Here is an 18,094-nt window from a genome sequence, read left to right as displayed (position 1 = left end):
AATTCACTACCTTGAGCGCCAAAGATGCGTCAGTGTAGGAGGCTGTCGTCATCTGCTCCAAGCAAAATACTCCCCTAAATTCTGAATGAGTGCACCATCTGTAAGCTGAGCCATCATCGGTTGCCCTGAACGCCTGTGCTGGCGTCTAGAACAACGTATCCACACCAAGAGCTGAGAGATGGCATCAGCTGTGCCCCCGACTCAAAGTAGGTGCTCGATGAAGAGTCATGTCATTACTTCTGTGCAATGTTTGGAGGGCCACGTCCCCGTGTGAGAAGTAGTTAAGGGGAGGGTAAGAGAAACAGGAGGAGGAAAAGAGAGGAAGGCCGAGGGCAGAAACACAAAGTGCCTCTTTGTCTTCTGGAGGCTCAGGGCACTGATGGAGCGAAATTAACTACAGTTTCACCCGGGAGCCAGAAATGCCTTTTTAATAAGCAAACAGGGAAGCTGATCCTATACATGATCCACCTACGGCTCCGTTTTATCTTCCAGGGGCTTCTGGTCAACTAAGGGGAGGCAAGGAGCCAAAGCCAGCCACTGGGAGATATGACCCAGGTGCCGCCGCAGCAGCGAGCTTTGTCTGCCTTTATCTGTGTGCGTGTGGGAAGGAGTGGGAGTGAAACAGGAAGGCCAAATCCCAACACTGTCGAGAGAATACTTGGTCCTGCAGAAAATACATTCAAGCCAAAATCAAAAGACCAGGTCACACACAAAAAATGATGGGAAGGCAAGAATCTCGGTAGCGTGGTTACCTTCTTTTCTGTGAGATGTACATTTCCAAGACGTTCTCTTTCAAATGGGAAGGCCGCGCGTGTGTGTCTGTGTTTCTAGCACAGAGGTGAGGGTGGCAAGCATAACCACAAAGACCACTGCACTTGGTGGGGAAAAAAAAAAAAAAAACAATACACCATAGGACTCACTGACGTAAGTAAGGGTGGCGCTCAACCACAAGCAGGACTGTGTCGGGGAGGGTGGGCTAGGGATTAGCATGTGGTCAGCAACCAAGACTCAGCCCTTTGGTGGAGCAGGGCAGGACCTCGATGCTTTAAGGCTGGTCATGAGGGCTCTCGAGGGGCTTAGGGAGCCAGTGGTGGGTGTGAATCTCGGCCACTGCTATGAATTTCTGAAGGCAGAGGAGACTTCCACCACTTCTCCTCCTTTGCACTTCCATGTGGGACTGAGCTAACAAGTAAGGTTTGAAGAAGTGGCATTTCTGTCACCCCCCAGGTGAGAAACCACGGGACAGTCCACTCCATCAGCCTCGGCAAGAGAAGCCCTGCCGCTGCAGAAGCTGACAGGAGGCTGAGCTCTGAGGCCCTGGGCTCAGGGAAGGGGAGGATGTCATTTCCGGTGGCTTTTGTATGAATCTCTCTGGTGTGTGGACAAGACAGGAGGAAAGGAAAGGAGAGAGAACGCCGTCTTTTATCCAGGTGATGACAGAATGCCAGGAAGGAAAACCCTAGACACCACCACTGTTTACCCGCGGCTTAGAGTCAGGACGCAGGGCTCCCGACAGGTGCCCAAAGGCGCCCTGAGGCCTCCTCACACCACATGGACGACCTTGCCAGTTGAGGATCAGTGCCCCAACCTTTATGTCCCAGAGGAGAGAAGTGGGAATTACAGGCACACCTCACAGATGCTGTGATAAATCAAGTATGACAACAAAGTGAGCTAACGTGATTTTTGTGGTTTCCCAGTGCGTATAAAAGTTACATTTACACTATATGGTAGTCTATTAAGGTCAGGAAAAAAAAAAGGTATATTAACTATCTTAATAAAAATAAATGAAAAATAAATATCTTAATTAAAAAACACTTCAGTGCTTAAAAATGTTGATCATCATCTGAGCCTTCAGGGGGTTGAAATATTTTCTGCTGGTGGAGGGCTTGAAATCCCATGAGAATTACCAAAACGTGACACAGAAACGCAAAGTGAGCAAATGCTGATGGAAAAATGATACCCACAGACTTGCTCCAAGCGGGGCAGCCAGGAACCTTCCATCTGTAAAAGGATGATGCAGGGTCTCTGAGCATGGCAGAACAAGGGACACCTGTTTTATGAAGTCTGTATTTACAAAACCAGAAGATGATGACTTTCAGTGTCTTAATTCTACCAGGCCCGTGTTGCCCTTCTCTTGAAGACATTCTTCCAAGACGTTTGTAAGAGCCCATTCCCGGTACAAGGGAGGAGGATATGTTTTAAGGTGAGTTTTCTTGAAGGAGTTTCTAAAACAGAACCGAGTTACTCTTCGTGTCAATACGAACATTACCTAGTAATTTATGCCTTTGTCATTAGTAAAGAGTATACACTTAGCTAGAGCGCAGGGGTGGAAGGGCGGTACAGGGTGGGGAGGGAGGTGGGTGGAGAGTGCGAGCATGACTCCAGGCCGAAGACGACACAAAAGGATTCTGAAATGCCGAAAGGGAGTCTATCATCTAGAGGAAAGTTGCTTAGACACTTCGGAGAGGGAGAAAAAAAACACTAAGACGCATTAAATGAGAGAAACCCAGAAGGCAGTGGTGTAAGAACGCAATTCCACAGCGACTGCATAAATAGAAGTATTACATTATAAAACAGGGGACTGTTTGTTCCAGCTCATAGACCCTGGGTGAAATGGCAGCTGTACACTATTTAGTTTGGGGCACCTCATTAATAAAAAGGGAATTCTGAGCAGAGTGAAAGAAAGAATTGAGGGGGCAAAAGGGACCAGCTTTTAGTGGAAGATTAAAACAATGACGTATGCAAAGCTGGTTTAAAAAAAAAAAAATTAAACCCTGAAATAAATAGGTCTGAGTATGCTGGCAGAGGAAGAAGAACCCCGTCAAAGGACTCAACAGCAGAACAAAGAAAGTGGCAGAACAAGCAGGCCAAAACGCCCTCGTGGGGAGCGGGGGCCCCACAGCTGGATGGCACAACGGTCCCAGTCCTGGAGCCCTGGCCTGGCTGTGGGTGCTGGGTCCCATCCCAGGGCAGAACCATGGGTCAGACATGAAACACAAGCCCCAGCGGTGGAGAATGAACTTTAAACAAAAGAGGCATCCATGATACACGCAGGAAGGCACAGTCCATCTTGCAGTGACCTGGGGGAGACAAAAATCACCCTGATCCCCACCCAGGACTTTCCCAAAGCGACAATCCAGACTGACTGCTAGGAGGACTAGCCCCTCCTCTGTGATAATCCTACTCGAGCAGAGAGGAAACATTCTCAAATTCTGGTGTATCCCATCATTGGGGAATCTAGCTCCACCTATACAGAAAAAGGGGGAAGAGAAGCAGCTGGGTGATGGACACAGAAGCTGTGGGCAGAGAGGTCCATGGGGGCTCTGGAGCAATGCCTCCAGCAGGAAACGAAGCTGACAGAGTGATACAGCAGAGCCTTCAGAGCGGAGAAAACGTCTACCCTGGCAGAGGGTTAGCCATGAATTAATCATAGGTACCTAGAAAACCAGAGAAAACAAAAGTTGTACAAGAAGGTAAATGAAATTATAAAACTCTACATGGCTCAGCTGTGATTAATATTTATAGAGTTAGAATAATGAAAATACTCAATATTAATATGTCCCAAAATTATTATTTAATCATAATGGAAGACGGATCGGAGGGGGAGACAATGTATTGAGGGGCTGGGATTTGTGGGTACCGAGTCTGCGTGCAAAAGGGTGTGTACAGAGTGAGGGAGGGGTGGGAACGTGAGTTTGTGGATGTGGTGTGTGTAAGTAGGTATGAGTGTGTGGGCTTGCAAAATGGCATACTAGTAAAATCCTTATCTTCCAATGTAGAAAGCCAATAGGTAATGCCTAACACTTGGCCAAAAAAACCCCCACAATTTCAAGCAACAATAGTAGAGGCATGTTAAGAAATACGGCCATGAGTAACAAAAGGAACAATTAAACGTGAAAGCCAGGGCTCTGGGGAATGGCACTGGGGAGGGCCATGCCATTTTTCACAGTAAGGTTTATATAACTCTTTGCCTTTAAAAACTGAAAATGTGCAGTCTGATAACATTAGGGTTAAACCCCACACGGCCAGGGCAGCTCAATGGCTGACAGGGTGCTGCAGGCAACAGAGACCAAGGGGCCCGCCTGAGTCTGCAGCCTGGCCAGGTCGTGTGGCAACATGCCATCGCAATGAGCAAAGGGGTTTGTCTGCAGGAGAAGTTGTGAACCCAGGCCTGTGAGGTGGCCCCAGCGAGAAACCCAGGGAGCCACCTGAAGGGCACGTGCCAAAGGCAGGAGAGCAAAGTTTCAAGAGGCTGGGAGCCAAGGGCCAGGCCTAGTGCCTGGCGATGCCGGCCTGGGGGGCAGACCAAGGACCATGAGCCGAGAAGGGGCATGGAGGATGGTCCAGAGCAGTCAAAGAACAAGACAGAAACAGGGCCAAGCAAGGGTGCTTCCAGAAGGCACTGGGCAGTGACCTCAGAGACCAAGAAAGAAGCCCAGCACATAGTCACTGGACTGGGTACATCCAAGGTCAAGGGTTCCTTCTCAAGCACGGTTTGATGATGAGAGGAAACAGGCTCTGATAGGCTGACATGTGAACTGGAGATGGACCAACACAGATTGTTCCTTCAAGAATCTGAAGATTCTGTTGTAGACAGACAGTGGAACTCAGGATTAAGGGAGAGCTTTTGCTGTATGGTTTTTAAAGAGTCAGCTGACTGTCCTATGCTCCCAAGTGGAGAGAAAGGGATTGGGAGGCTGAAAAAAGTAAGAGAGAGGGGACAGTCTAATGTACGAGATTCCCACGGGAGTTAAGTCACATGGGAAAGACAGGAGAAGGGACTGCAGCCTAGAGGACAGGCGGGAAGCAGACGCGGGGCAAGGGCTGCGGCAAGGTCCCCATGCTCTCTGTGAGGGAAGGGGCAGCTCTGAGCTAGGAAGAGCCGGGGCGCTCGGAACAGTCACGACGTTTTTAATAAGCACTCACTCTTCGATCACCTCTGCAATTCATTCTTACAGACCAGACTCGAGGCCACAAACTGCCCAATCTCAATTCTGAGCAAGACATACTGTAGCATTTTCTTTATGTCGATCTGAACCCAAAGACTGAATCTAGAATGCACGCCGGACGCACCTGGGGAGAGGGGACAACACACGGTCTGTTGGCTTGCTCACCGGGCAGTGGCTTGTGACGTGCAAAGAAAAGTCGTGCTAAGTTCCTCTAAAAAACTTTAATAGTTAAAAGGAAAGTGACAGTCCCTGTGTGTCCCCCACGCCCAGAGCACAGCGGCCACCCGCGGCCCACGAGACCACTCACCGGGGTCAGTGGAGGGGCACCTGCGGATGGTGAAGATCTGCCCCAGGTCCTCGTCCTCCTCGGGGAGGCCCTTCTGCAGCCGCTGCAGCTTGCGCAGGCTCTCGCTGCGCTGGTGCTTCATGGAGCGCACGTGCTGGATAAGGTTGAGCTTGGCCTTGGTGGAGTAGCTGCACAGGACGCAGTGGTAGTAACAGCTCTCGCCCTCCACGCCGCTCTCACGCTGCTGCAGGTGCTGCGAGGGTAAGAGAGAGGGATGTGCCCTGGTCAGCCACACCAAGCCCAGCCCCGCCATGAGCCCGCCCACCCTGCTGGCCGCCCGACAACCCCTTTCCAGGGTGACTTGGTTTTCCCAGGGGGCCCTTCCCCAGCAGCTTGATGAGGACAGGGAGCAAGGTGACTCTCGTTCCTGCCTCCCCCACGTGTGTCAGAGTGCTGAAAATGCTGCTGGATCCGACCCTCCCAGCATAAAACTGGGCTTCCTGGCACAATAATCTGAGGTTCCTCTTTCCGCTTATCTCCAAAGTGTCTGCTCTATGTGGAACAGGGGTCGGCAAGCTATGGCCACAGGCCAAGTGCACCCTGCTGCCTGGTTCTGCAAATAGGGTCTCGGTGGAACACAGCCACAAAATGTGTTGGTTCGTGCATCGTCCATGGATACTTTCTGAATACCGGACGGAGTTCAACAGTTGCAACAGAGATTACGTGGCCTGCAAAGCCTAAAATCTTATTATCTGGACCTTCATGGAAAAAGTGACAAGCGCCTGCTTTAGGGGGTGGCCTACAGGGTGGTCACCTTACCTGCACAGAATCTTAGGTCAGTAACGAAGCACCAAAGCTGCTGTGTGGCTATTTCACAAGAAAGATAACTCAAGCTTTTGTATTTAGAACTAGTCTATTAGGAAAATCTGAAATTAGGTCTTCCCCTAGATTAGGAAGAAAAGAAAAATAAATTTGTCCAAACCAGTTCTCTCTCAACATCTCAAGGTCATTTGGCTTAGAGCTCAGATGGTCAAAATTACACTCTGGGTTGTGTTTGTGTGGATACAGAACTTTGATCCCAGAACATGGAAGCCCATGAAGCAGACGCAACAGGGATAAAAGTATGGTACACAAACCAGTGGAGGCCATGGAGTTGGCAGAACCCAGGCTTCTGCATCTTGAAGAAGACTTGTATCCAAGCATAACAGTCACATCCTTTGGGGTCCCTGTGAGAACACGTGGACAGCTACGGACCCTTTTATTAAGAATTAGAGAACTGACATGCTCCTGGTATAGAAAGGCCACCTCCTTCATTTCAAATGACTCATTTTAGGGGAAGAGGGAATTTTTCTATTGGGTACACATAAAACAGGGGAAAAAAAAAATCCCAAGAAGTTTTAAGTGGTTGACTCAAGTTAACACAGCTAGTTAATGGGAGAAAGAGAACTAGAATCTGGCAGCATCCGCGCCAGTATCCTTCTGGAGGAGGAAACGGAGATCATGGATTTTATGGGCTCATGTTACCACCCGCCCTTCCTTCTTTCTCCTCGCCCCTACGCCCACCTCCAGTCCCCCGAGCCTGGCCCAAGGAACCACAATAAAGCCTTGAGGCTGCTCTGTGCTGCTCGTCTCCTTTCTGACCACACTCGTCCTATTTGACGCCCGTGCCAGGTAACCATCTCTGGTCCTGCGTGGACCTCTGTCCTGTCCTGATGATACTGTGGGACACTCAGGAAGCACAGAGGTCAATGCCCTGCACTCTGCTCAATGCTAACAAGAGTGGCCCAACTGTCCCTACTGGATGACACAGCTCTGAGGCTCATGTGTTCACATGTACACATCCTATGTTCACGGAAAAAGTGTGAACATCCCAGAAGCAGGTCTGGACCTCATTGGAAGAGGAAATATGAATGCATCAACAGAGGGCTGAAGAAGGGGAGCGGGGCGCAGGCCCTCGACCATGTAAGCTGGCTACACAACGTTAACTTTTGCTCTGAGGCCAGCTTGCAGGTAACACAGTGAAGGGCTTCACAGGTAACAGCAGAGAACAATCCCTTCTTTCCCAGAAATGGGTGACTTAACACACTCAAGTGCAGAGCCTTGGAGCAAAACAATAAGCCTTCCCCTGGCCCTGCCTCCAGTAAAAGCTGGCCTACAGCAATCACAGCCAGAAAGAGACCAAGTAACAAGCAAGCTCAATGCTAGCTGTCAGAGTATAACCACCAAAAACACAAAGCTACTTCTCCTGAAATAAATTTGAGCTGGTTTTTTTTTTGTTTGTTTGTTTGTTTTTAATGGTTTCTCTTCAGTTTGCCCCCTCTGACTTAAATCTCCTTGTCAAGGATTGAAAGCTCCAAAGCTACGTTTTTTGGAGGGTGGGACTCCGGGGAGAGAGACTGCTGGGCTGGATGGAAAGGAAAACAAAATGAGCTTGTCCATGCCGATTCTACCCAAATTCTCCATAGGGACCCCCGAAAGCCAAAAATGGAACCCAGATATTCTCAGGAGCAAGCATTAGGGTTGGGACTGAGGAACAGGGAACTCATACAGGAGCCAGGAAAGGCCACCTTGGATCACCAAGTCCCAACACATTACATTTATTAAAGTTTCAACAGAAACTGACTGAATGAAAGGTAATAGGGAAAATAACCATGGAATCCAAAGCGATAAGTCCTAGCAAGGGATTCTGGTGGTATCGTAAACTATGAAATTACAGAAAAGATCACTGAAGCCTTAACCCCGAATTCCCATTACCTTCTCATGAAACAGGATTTCCTGGCAGTAAGGCTCTGAATCTTAAACATGAGATTTTAATATGGATGTGAGGGTTCTTTTCCAAAAGTCTGGGGTTTCTAGTCTCTGAGCCAGAAGAGAGGATAACACGGCCAGAAAGAGTTGGATGGGAGCTGAGATGTCAGATGTCTTTCATCCTCAGACTCAGGGGCTCTTGGGTGACAGGGCTGTATATATCCTCAACTGAAATAAACATCACACTGGGGACTCCTGCTGGAAAAATAACTGATACAATGATGATGCCCCCAAACCACCACACTTGACTCCTGGTAGTCACTGGTAATCTCTGCTGCCACCAGGAATCCTGTTGGTCTGCTATGCGAGAACCATTTCGGAAAGAAAATGAATGGGTGCCCGATACAAATGGTAGAGACAAGAATAAAAGCAAAAAATGCGAAAACAGAGCCAAGGCCTCTCCCTCTGAGCCCAGTGTAGCGGACATTTAGGGTCCCCTCTCAGGGACTTGCACAGAAGCTTAATTCAAAATTCCAAGCTTGCTTGTGCACTCCAAGTTCACTCTCCAAGACATACACATGGAAATCCAGAATAAACTATTTCTCCATTCCTAGGAAACACCTGCTCATAAAGGTTATACCCCAACCCAAACTTCCACTCACAACTGGAGTCTCTGGGGGTCCACCTGCACGTGAGTGCTCCTGTTCTCACCACATCTTATAAGCTCCCACTTAGGCAGTTTTCAGGCTGTCCAACATGGAACAAACGGGGGTCCAAAGCCAGCAACAGGGTCCTGACTTATCCGCACCATCTGGTCCCTTCCCAGGTCTTCAGTGGGTACAGGCCCTGACCTTGGTGGCCGGGCTCCCTCTCCCTCCCAAGATGTGCTGGCCCATCCCCAGAATTCCACCCTGGGAACTTGCCTAGTAAGAAGCAGCAGCAGGGGGCAGGACTGGAGAGACTGACTTCACAGGGCCAGCCCGTCACCCCAGAAATGCTTTCCCTGCAGGAGAGAGTAGATGTTTTCATCTAGAGAAGGAGGGAGAATGATTTGTTCCTGACCCAGCTAATTAGGATACCCTCAGTTGGGATCACAATGTATTTAATTAAATTCACTGTAATATATGAAGAATCCACCGAGGCACAAAGCCCAGTGGAATACTCAGTGAAGGGGCTGCCTCCTCTCAGAGTTCCTGCTCTTCTCGGCAAGAAGGAAATTCTTCTCCCACACAGATACTGGACTCCCCCAAGCCTCTCCCCCTCCATCACAGAGCTCGCCCATCCTCAGGTAGGAGGACCCAAGTCTTGGTTTAGTTGTTTCCATTTATTTCTTTACTCTGTGCTCAAGATTCTGAACTCTATGCTCAAGATTTCTTCATGCTCACCTCTAACGGGGCAGTAGCGGGTCAGTTGTGTAGTCTAAAAAAGAAAACAGGGGACCTTCCTGGTGGTCCACCAGTTAAGAATCTGCATTCCAAGGCAGGGGACATGCGGGTTCCATCCCTGGTTGGGAACGAAGATCCTACATGCCCCAGGACAACTAAGCCCGTGCACCACAACTGCTGAGTCTGCGCCTCAACTAGAGAGCCTGCATGCCCCACCTAGGGAAGAAACCCACACCCCGCAGCGAGAGGCCCATGCGCCGAAATGAAGATCCCGCGCACTGCCACTAAGACCTGATGCAGCCATAAATAACTAACGCTTTTTAAAAATACAAAATAAAGAAGAACACAGAACAGTAACTTCAACTGTGGTCAGTGTGCTGTAAGACGTGTGTGCTACATGCGGACCCAAAGGAAAACGGTCACTGAGCCCACTGGGCAGGGTTTGGTTCCATTCTAGATGTCAACAACACATGAAAACACACACTCTGTAAACACAACCACACACAGAGACACACAGACTATGCCCTACCCGAGGGCCTGACCCGGCAAGTAACGAGGCAGTGATGGTGGTAACCTGGCAGACAGGCCAAGAGATATGAGGAGGGCAACCTTCTGGTGTGAATTACCATCGTGAGAACACTTCCTCCAGTGGCACGGGAAAATCAGCAGATCACTCAAGAAAAACCAACCAGTGAGTAATGAAGAAGCAGGACCAACAAATCAGTCAAGGAAGGGCAACTGACTCAGCTAAAGGAAGAGCAGAAACCAAGGTCCAGTCCAGCACTCTGTCCAGCCAGCCTCTCCTACAACCTTGAATCCTGAACTGCCAAGGGCTTCCCTGATTTCCCTGGTCTTACTGTCCGGTTTTAAAAAGTGCCTGCAAGGGTTTCCCTGGCAATCCAGTGGTTGGGACTTTTAATGCAGGGGGTGCCGGTTCCATCCTTGGTCAGGGAGCTAGGACCTCACATGCCTCATGGCCAAAAATCCAGAACATAAACAATGGAAGCAATACTGTAGCAAATTCAGCACAGACTTTGAAAAATGGAACACATCAAAAAAAAAAATACTTTTTAAAAACAGTGCCTGCAAAACACTGGCTTATAGGAACTGCAAGTGTGCAGTTGTTCCTACTGAAAGGAAGTTCTACACGTGGCAACAGGATTTACTTCCTGCAAGCACAAAGAAGTACAAGGACCCACAAAAAGGAAATAAGTACCCGGTCTGACTCATAAATGGAAGCAGGGAAAGAACTCTGCAAACTCCAACTTCTCCAAATGACCACGGTGCAGCAGATAACAGATGGCCCTTAGCGTGCAGGAGCTGGACTGGCACACGCTGGGTAAGCAGCACCTGCGCTGGAAATGAGCGAGGGGGCTCCCTCGTGCTGACCAGGGACCCTGTCCTGTCCACCTGTCCAATCCTGTTGGAGCATTTATATTTTATCAACAAAATGCTGGGCTGGGTTTAGCTGGCAGGTGACACTCCTGTGCCCCTAACCTGGAGATGTAGGGAGAGGCGTGCCTGTTCCCCTTGCCATGGAGATGCCCTTCCTTGACTTGCTTCTGGGTCTGGTTCCGGGGGAAGAACTTGGAAAAGATAAGACCTCAATACAGTAAAAGGCATCTCGGATAATGAGCCTGGCACGTGAGGGCGGGTATGAAGAGGAAATGAATAATTTAAACAGAAAGGAAAGGAGCCGGCTGGCATTATTTGTGGGATTTCACCCCATTAGTATGTTGGGCTCGTTCACCCTGGCCAGCAACTGAAAGTCAAAGAGATGAGAAGAGGGCTCTTGTTAGAAAATAATTCATCGCGAAAATCAAAAAAATGTGTTCCTGTTACTTGTTTCCCAGGAAAACTAACCAACTTCTGTCAGAGAACATCGATTTATATAAATCTGGAGGGGCCCCGGCTCCCTCCTCCTCCCCAACAAGAGGAAACTTCTAACATCTGGTTCTTCATGCATGGAATGCAAAATATTGATCAGGTTTTGTCAAAGCCTCCCCTTTAAAGTAGAAATGGACAAAGTACACTCTGACACTCGCACACACACTCTCACAAACGAAAACACACAGGATTCACGTAGGAGGCTTCCACGGGGAATAATTCCTGTCATGAGGAACACACAAACGGCCACCCCGGCTCACCACATTCTCCCACGGATGCGTCGCAACCGCACCCGGAGGGCAGATCAAATGGTGAAGCTCCGTGATGGGTGAGGTAAAGCGGCTCCCAGGGATCCACCCCTCCTGGGGCACGTGGGCAACCCTGGGGGTGACCTACACCTAGCGGGGAGGGCCCCACAACCCACACATGGAAGGCCTTGATGGAAGAGGCTGCTGTTCCATCAGACCTCTGGAGGAGAAAACTGTTAACCAGAGTAAGCCAGGGGCTCAGAGAGAGCACTGCAGAAGTCTCACCAACACCTCCGGTGAGATGGGACAGGAAGATGAAGGTCCGGAGTGAGCCCGCTAATTACCCACTAAGATGGAATAAGGAAGACGTGAGGGGGGTTAATCCACCATCGTAACCCTGCACGGCAGGTACTGCTGAGGAGGCACCTCCGCACACTTCATTTTCTCATTACAGCCTGAGGCGGGCGGTGTTTGGCTCCTGTCCTTAGAGAAACCCAAAGCTCCGAGAGGTCACGTGACTCCTCCCCTGACCCATGAGTTCCCACAGAGTGCACAAAACAGGACTGGAACCCGGGGTTGGAGGCCGGGTCCACGGCCATCCAGCAACGCTGTACTGACTACAGGGGGCTGTCATGGGGCCCGAGACGCCCCAGACCCAGGTATTCACCTGGGACATCGAAAGAGGAAACTGTTTCAGGTGTAACTCAACCTGGAAGAGAGGTGGCCGACTTTTTAATCAGGGGTGGTGTTACCGTTCCAGATTTAATGTCAGATTCTTAGGAAGGCTTCCGGAAGGTCAACCTAAATATATACGTATTTTCGGTTTCCTGTTGGCTTTTCACCCACTCAAGCCCTCGACCTTGGCACATGTTAATTTAGTCCTATTTCACTGCAGGAGCCCAGCAGACAGCGTTAAAATATAAGCTCCGACCACAATTTACAAGAGAAAGTGAAAGTAAAAAACGTTCCCTTAGATCAATCTCTGACCTATTTTCTGGTTTCTAGGCCAGACTCCTCATGCCTTGGAACAAGCCCTGACTGTTCGCTCTCGGCATCTGAGTTCCAAGGCTGGAGTTCAGGCTTTCCAACCCTGGATCTCTTGGCTCGCAAGAATGACATCTCCTCATTCAAAAGTCTCAGGAAGATGAATGGTCCTTAGAGAGAAGCACAATACATTTTAGAAGTAAAATAAGCATGAATCTGCAGCCACTGAGAGGGTGCATCAGACTCGGCTTTGAGTCTTTTCTAGAAGAAATCCAAATGTGGGCTCTTGTGGAATGCTGGTACTAACAGATTTCGTTTCCCTCTGTTGGGAAAACTCCAGAGAGGGGCATGGCATAACCACACAGAGACGAACCTTCTCAGGGTATGCAGGCATCTTTCCTAAAGGAGGGGGCCCATCAGAGCACAGGGTCTCAAGCAAGATAAGGGCTCATTTCCGGATGGTCAAAGGAGCATGTACATAAGCTGGGAAGCCAAGGGAAATACATGGTGAGGAAAAGAGTAGGTCCCCAGGCTAACATCAACCAGACCATTCTCCAGGAACGAGCCCAGGCTCCTCGAGTCCAAAGGTCACCCCTCCGTTAAGACAGGGCATAGGGAACGGTGACTTTCTTCATTCGTGAAGATGCGCTTCCTCCCTGGAGCTACTCTTCAGCTCCCACAGGTTTAAATCCCCACATGAAACAAAGGCCGCCGTATTCGTGCTACTCAAGCTGGTCCCCGTTCAACTCCAGGTCACACTCCTGCCGTAACAGTGGTTTACGAAGCACTCTGGATTAAGGCAGGCCAGGGAAAACCCCCCCTCTGTGCTACTCTGGGCAAGACATACACATGGGTTGGGCCTCAGTTTCCTCATCTGCAATATAGGGACCCCCTCACAGTACCAGTGGGAGAGGTCAGTGGGATAATTCATACAAAGGTGCTTAACACGGCACCTGCTATACGTTTGCCTTCATAATTAATAAGGTTATTATTATTACTATCATTACTTTCCAAGCTGGTTAGGCTTTTGGGATAAGGGCTAGGAATGAATGTTACTGAATTCACCTATTTGACATTTCCCTCCTCATGCCAGTCTGTCCTGCCCTCTCCCTGGGAACTGCCACCCCACACCCCCAGTCCCAAAGCAGGACTGCTCGTTGACAGTAAAGAAATTTCGATCTGCAGAAATGATGAAACAGAGGGGAAACTGTACTTGCATGGGACTGACTTCTTTCTTACAACAGGCCCTTAATTCTTATTTTAGGTCATTTGCCCAAAGTCACACAGCTGGTGCGGCAGAGTCAGGACCCTCACCCCAGGCCCAGGCCCAGGCCCTTGCTCCAGAACCACATCTGCTTACTGGATCTCTCTGTCTGTCGGCACCCAAATAGTGAAAAATCAGAAACCTTGTTCTTTAGCACATCTGCCAACACCCCAGGTGAGGACCAGGGAAGGAGAACTGAGCTGAAACAGACACATCCCTCGTTTCCCAAATCCACGCTGAAGGATTTGCTTATTTGTATCTCCAATCCCATGACAGTCGACACAGCAGAAAGAAAAAAAAAAAAAAAGAAGAAGAAGAAATACTTGTCTGGTGGTCAAAACAGGTGCGTTACTTCATCTGTGAAACACAGACGTTTATACTTGCCCTGTCTTCCTCGGAGGCAATGTGGAAACCACGTGAGCAAACAAATGTGAAAAAGATTCAGAAGACGGGAAGGACTGCCCAAACGTCTGGCATGGGCGTCATCTTTCTACCCCGAGCCTGGATATTGCTTCCTCACCTGGCTGGCAGGCACACACCACGGGCTCAGCAGTTAAAGATACAGACACGTTCCAGCTCTGCGGTCCTCTGGCTTGAGCATGCCTCAGAAGCACCCGGGGTGGGAGGTGGGGGTGTCCCGCCGCAGAGCATCGGGACCCACCCTGAGGGTTTCTAATTCACCAGGTCCGGGTTCGGGGTAGGGAGGGGGAATTCCTGACCGCCTCCCTGGTGCTGGTGGCCTGGGGTCACACTCTTGAGAACAGCTGCTTGGGACAGCGACCGCCACGGAGGAGAGACCCAAGTCGGAGCCCCTGAAGGTATTTCCTCGTAAGAAGGAAAACTGCCCAGGCCTAAAATCTCCGCGTCACCCACCCTTTCCCAAAGAGCATTTCAGACGCTAGCAAACTGCCCTCGATAAATCACGCAGTGCCAGCACTCAAGAATTCACCTCTTTAATGAAAAAGGCCCTCGGAAGCAGCTGCCTGCTACTGGCCCGCTCCAGATACTTTATAAAAGTCGGAATTGGCTCCATTCATCTTCCTCTCCCCTTTCACACCTGCAGTCTCAAATTTCCTGGGGCTGGGGCTGAAAGCGTGACTCCTGATGGCGAGGCATGAGGCATCACTTTTTCCTCATGAGCTTGGCACCCCGCTGAGCACACCTGTCCAGATGTCTTGTTGGAACCCAGCCCACCGGAGAGTTTCCACCAAATATGAGAAAAATAAAATGGTCTTTAAAATTCCTCCCGTGCTCTTGAACTTTGCAGCTGCTGCTGCTGGGAGTCTGAGTGTGGTGCTCCAACCTGGAGGCACCTCTCGAGCCCCCAGCATCTGTTGACCAACACTCTCATCACGCGCCTTATGAGAGGGGTCGGGGCCACCAGCGTGAGACGGGCAGGGGGGCAGTGAACACGCGCAGGGCTTTCTTCCTCATAAGTGGGGTGGGGGGGTGCTTCCTTTTCTTATTTCATTTTTTTCCCCTCGAATCAGAAAATGGGAAAATGACTGCATGGAAGAGAAAAATTCCCTTGAAACAAAAGCCTTCCGTGTTGCTCCTTTTGGGTGCTAAGACGTTTCACCCTTTCTCCCTAAATTCTGTGGATTTTGTTTATGGCTGAGAAGTTACCCTTGTGGGAAGGAAACAAGGGACTGAGAGAGTGGAAAGAGAGAAGTGCTTCTTTGAAGAAGCGGAGTCGAGAGACCAGGAGACGGCTGGCAAGAGGGGGGACATACTTTTGTGAAAGATGACATGGCGTGTTTCTCTGCCCTGCCTTTGGGTCCCCCGCATAAATAACCCAGACAAACACCCTGCGCACTAGGTTTTGCTCTCCTTCCCGAGCTTTTTAAGTCTCATTAAAAGCCGATATTGTTCGGCCTCAAGATGGAGAGCTCAGCATGGATTTTACTGAACGTTAAATCAACCAGCAAGCGTAGCCAGCAAACTCTGTGGCACTTTAACTTTAAATAATGCAATAATTATTGAATTTCCTTTTTATAACTGAAGTGCTGGAATGTAAACAATGGAGCTGTAATTGCAGGAAGGGGGATCAATAGAGGCAATCGTTTTCAGCCATGTTAATTGTAAATACAATTGCTCCAAGATGTCAGACTTGTTCTTCTTGCTCCCAGAATCATCCTAACGGATGACAGAGTCCAACTTTCCCATTACAGCTGTTCGTTTCTTTAAGAGGTTCTCAATCAGGTCTGATCAATCTGTCAAGATAATGCATGGAGTAAGTAAGACTCTTCCAAACACAGGCTCCCAATCAATAGCCTGGACCAGCTTAATGAGGTGGGGCTAAAGCCCAGAGGGAGGCAACGGCCCCCAGCTTGCGCCTAGGTTTGGCAGGCTGGCTTCCTCGCCTGGCCTTGGTAAACAGATCAGCCCTTAATGAGGACATTAGTTATGCATGCTTCAGTAAGCAGCAAGGCCCCCGTCCCTGGGGACAGACGGACAGAAAACAAAATAGATTAACAGAAAACAATATGGTGCCAAATTGGGTCCAACTGAAGGCCTTTCCCTCCTTCTCCTGCACTCCGTAATTGTCCAGCAGAGTGGAGGACGCCAATTAATCATTCCAATGGGCATGAGCTCAAGGACTGGGAGCATCCGTTGAGAGCTGGAAGATCTCTGGGTGTCTGCTGGCCTCCCTGGGGGCTGTCGCTCTTAGCGCCCGCATCCCCAGCATGACGTCTCCCGGGTACAAGAGGGGCCTCTCCCAGAAGGAGACAAGGGAGACCACACTGGGAGGCCGCGGGCCCAAACCAGACGAGAACAAGTCTGGTACTCTTCACGGCTGCCGCCAGTTTTTGAGATCAAGTCTTGGTCCTGGGAATGGGTGAGCCCTCATAGACGGGGAGGAAGTCAAGAGTCTAGAATTCCACTTCACCCATCCCAGCATCTATGCCATTTGCACAGGCCTCACAGGAGTCTGAATTCCCATGAGATAACCTGGAGGGCTCTTGGGGAGTCTGGAGAGCCATCTTACCTCCCTTGGAGGCCACGTGCATGGGTGTGCACACTTGTTCTTGCTGTGACTGGCTAGGAAGACAGACTGCTGGGGAAGTCCTCCAGAAAGGACCATGTTCCCAGGTGGCGCTGGCAGTAACGAATCCGAACCCCCCGCCAGCGCAGGTGACATAAGAGACATGGGCTCAATCCCTGGGTCAGGAAGATCCCTGAAGGAGGGCACGGCAATGCATCCCAGTATTCTTGCCTGGACAATCCCAAGGACAGAGGAGCCTAGTGGGCTATGGGTCCGTGGGGTCACAATAAGTCAGACACGACTGAAGCGGGGATGAGCAAGAAAAAAAGAAAATAATATCTGCACAAAGGCCACACCTTCTCCGAAGCCTTTCCCAGCTCCCAGCTCCATCCCTCCTTCCTCTGGGCCCGCAAAGCCCACTGTAGCAGCTTCCACTCCAGACTCGTCTGTGCTTCAAACCACCTCCAACTCCTCTGCCACACCATGGACAGCACCTCACAGGCGGGGAGAACTTTCAATCCTGGTTCAGGGCACAGTTCCTGGCCCACGGCAGGGACTGAAAGATGGCTGGCTGTAAGTCTGAATAAACTGAGACACTCCACTAATGCTCTCCTGCTGCTCTTGGTCCTTGGCTGTCACTCCAGACCAAGCTGGTCACATCTGATTCCCTCCTCCACCTCAGATGTCCAGCCTCCACCCCATGCCACACCCACACACATGAGGCGCCTGGCTGTTCCCACCTTACCCACCAGCCCTGGCCTTTCTGGTCTTGGTGCCTCTCCTGCTTGGAGACCCTCCCCAAACCACCCCTTTACCTGCTGACAAGCTGCACAGCAGCTAGAGCAGGCGAGGGGCACCCTTCACACCTGGGCCAGAACCCCATCTCCCCGCCTCTGGGATGTCAAGAGCACAGGTGGTCCTGCCCACGCCCACCACGTGCCATTCCTTCCAGCAAATGCTCCACTGGACTCCCATGTGGGAGTCTGCAGTCCAGGTGGGATGCTGGGGCTGAGGAATAAATGTGTTTGCTAATATACACCGTTTGTTTAAATAAGATTTGGGGGGCAGGAGATAATCATTATAAATGGCTGTTTAGTGACTTTATTATTTCAGCCTATGGATCGCAGAAGTGCTGTCCTTCTCCCACCAAACTAGCCAAACACTCCAGCCAGAGGTCAGCTCAGTCACTGCCATGCCCTCCTCTGCTTCATCTACGCCCTCTGCTGTGTTCACCTGGCTTGAGCATGGCCATCTTCTTTTACTACTAGACTGACAAGGGGCTATGAGGCTTGGGGAGACTAAAAGCAGCCAGAACATCCGGCCGATCACAGAGACGCGGGCGGAGAGCACCCAGCAC

At 50.2% G+C, this 18,094-nt stretch overlaps 1 protein-coding gene across 3 annotated transcripts in view; it reads right to left on the bottom strand.

Annotated features, from left to right (window-relative positions):
• ZFHX3 (zinc finger homeobox 3) overlaps window positions 1–18,094 on the bottom strand; it is a 250,381-nt gene that overhangs the window by 93,505 nt on the left and 138,782 nt on the right. For all 3 annotated transcript variants that reach the window (XM_069550253.1, XM_069550255.1, XM_069550254.1), the window contains one exon: window positions 5,257–5,488. In XM_069550253.1, coding sequence (XP_069406354.1) covers window positions 5,257–5,488 — 232 coding nt within the window. The remainder of the gene's footprint in view (window positions 1–5,256; window positions 5,489–18,094) is intronic.

This window comes from Ovis canadensis, chromosome 14 (genome assembly GCF_042477335.2).
Source record: "Ovis canadensis isolate MfBH-ARS-UI-01 breed Bighorn chromosome 14, ARS-UI_OviCan_v2, whole genome shotgun sequence".
NCBI classification, from domain to species: domain Eukaryota; kingdom Metazoa; phylum Chordata; class Mammalia; order Artiodactyla; family Bovidae; genus Ovis; species Ovis canadensis.
Note: the sequence above shows the minus strand (reverse complement) of the source record. Positions and strands in the feature narration are given on the sequence as shown.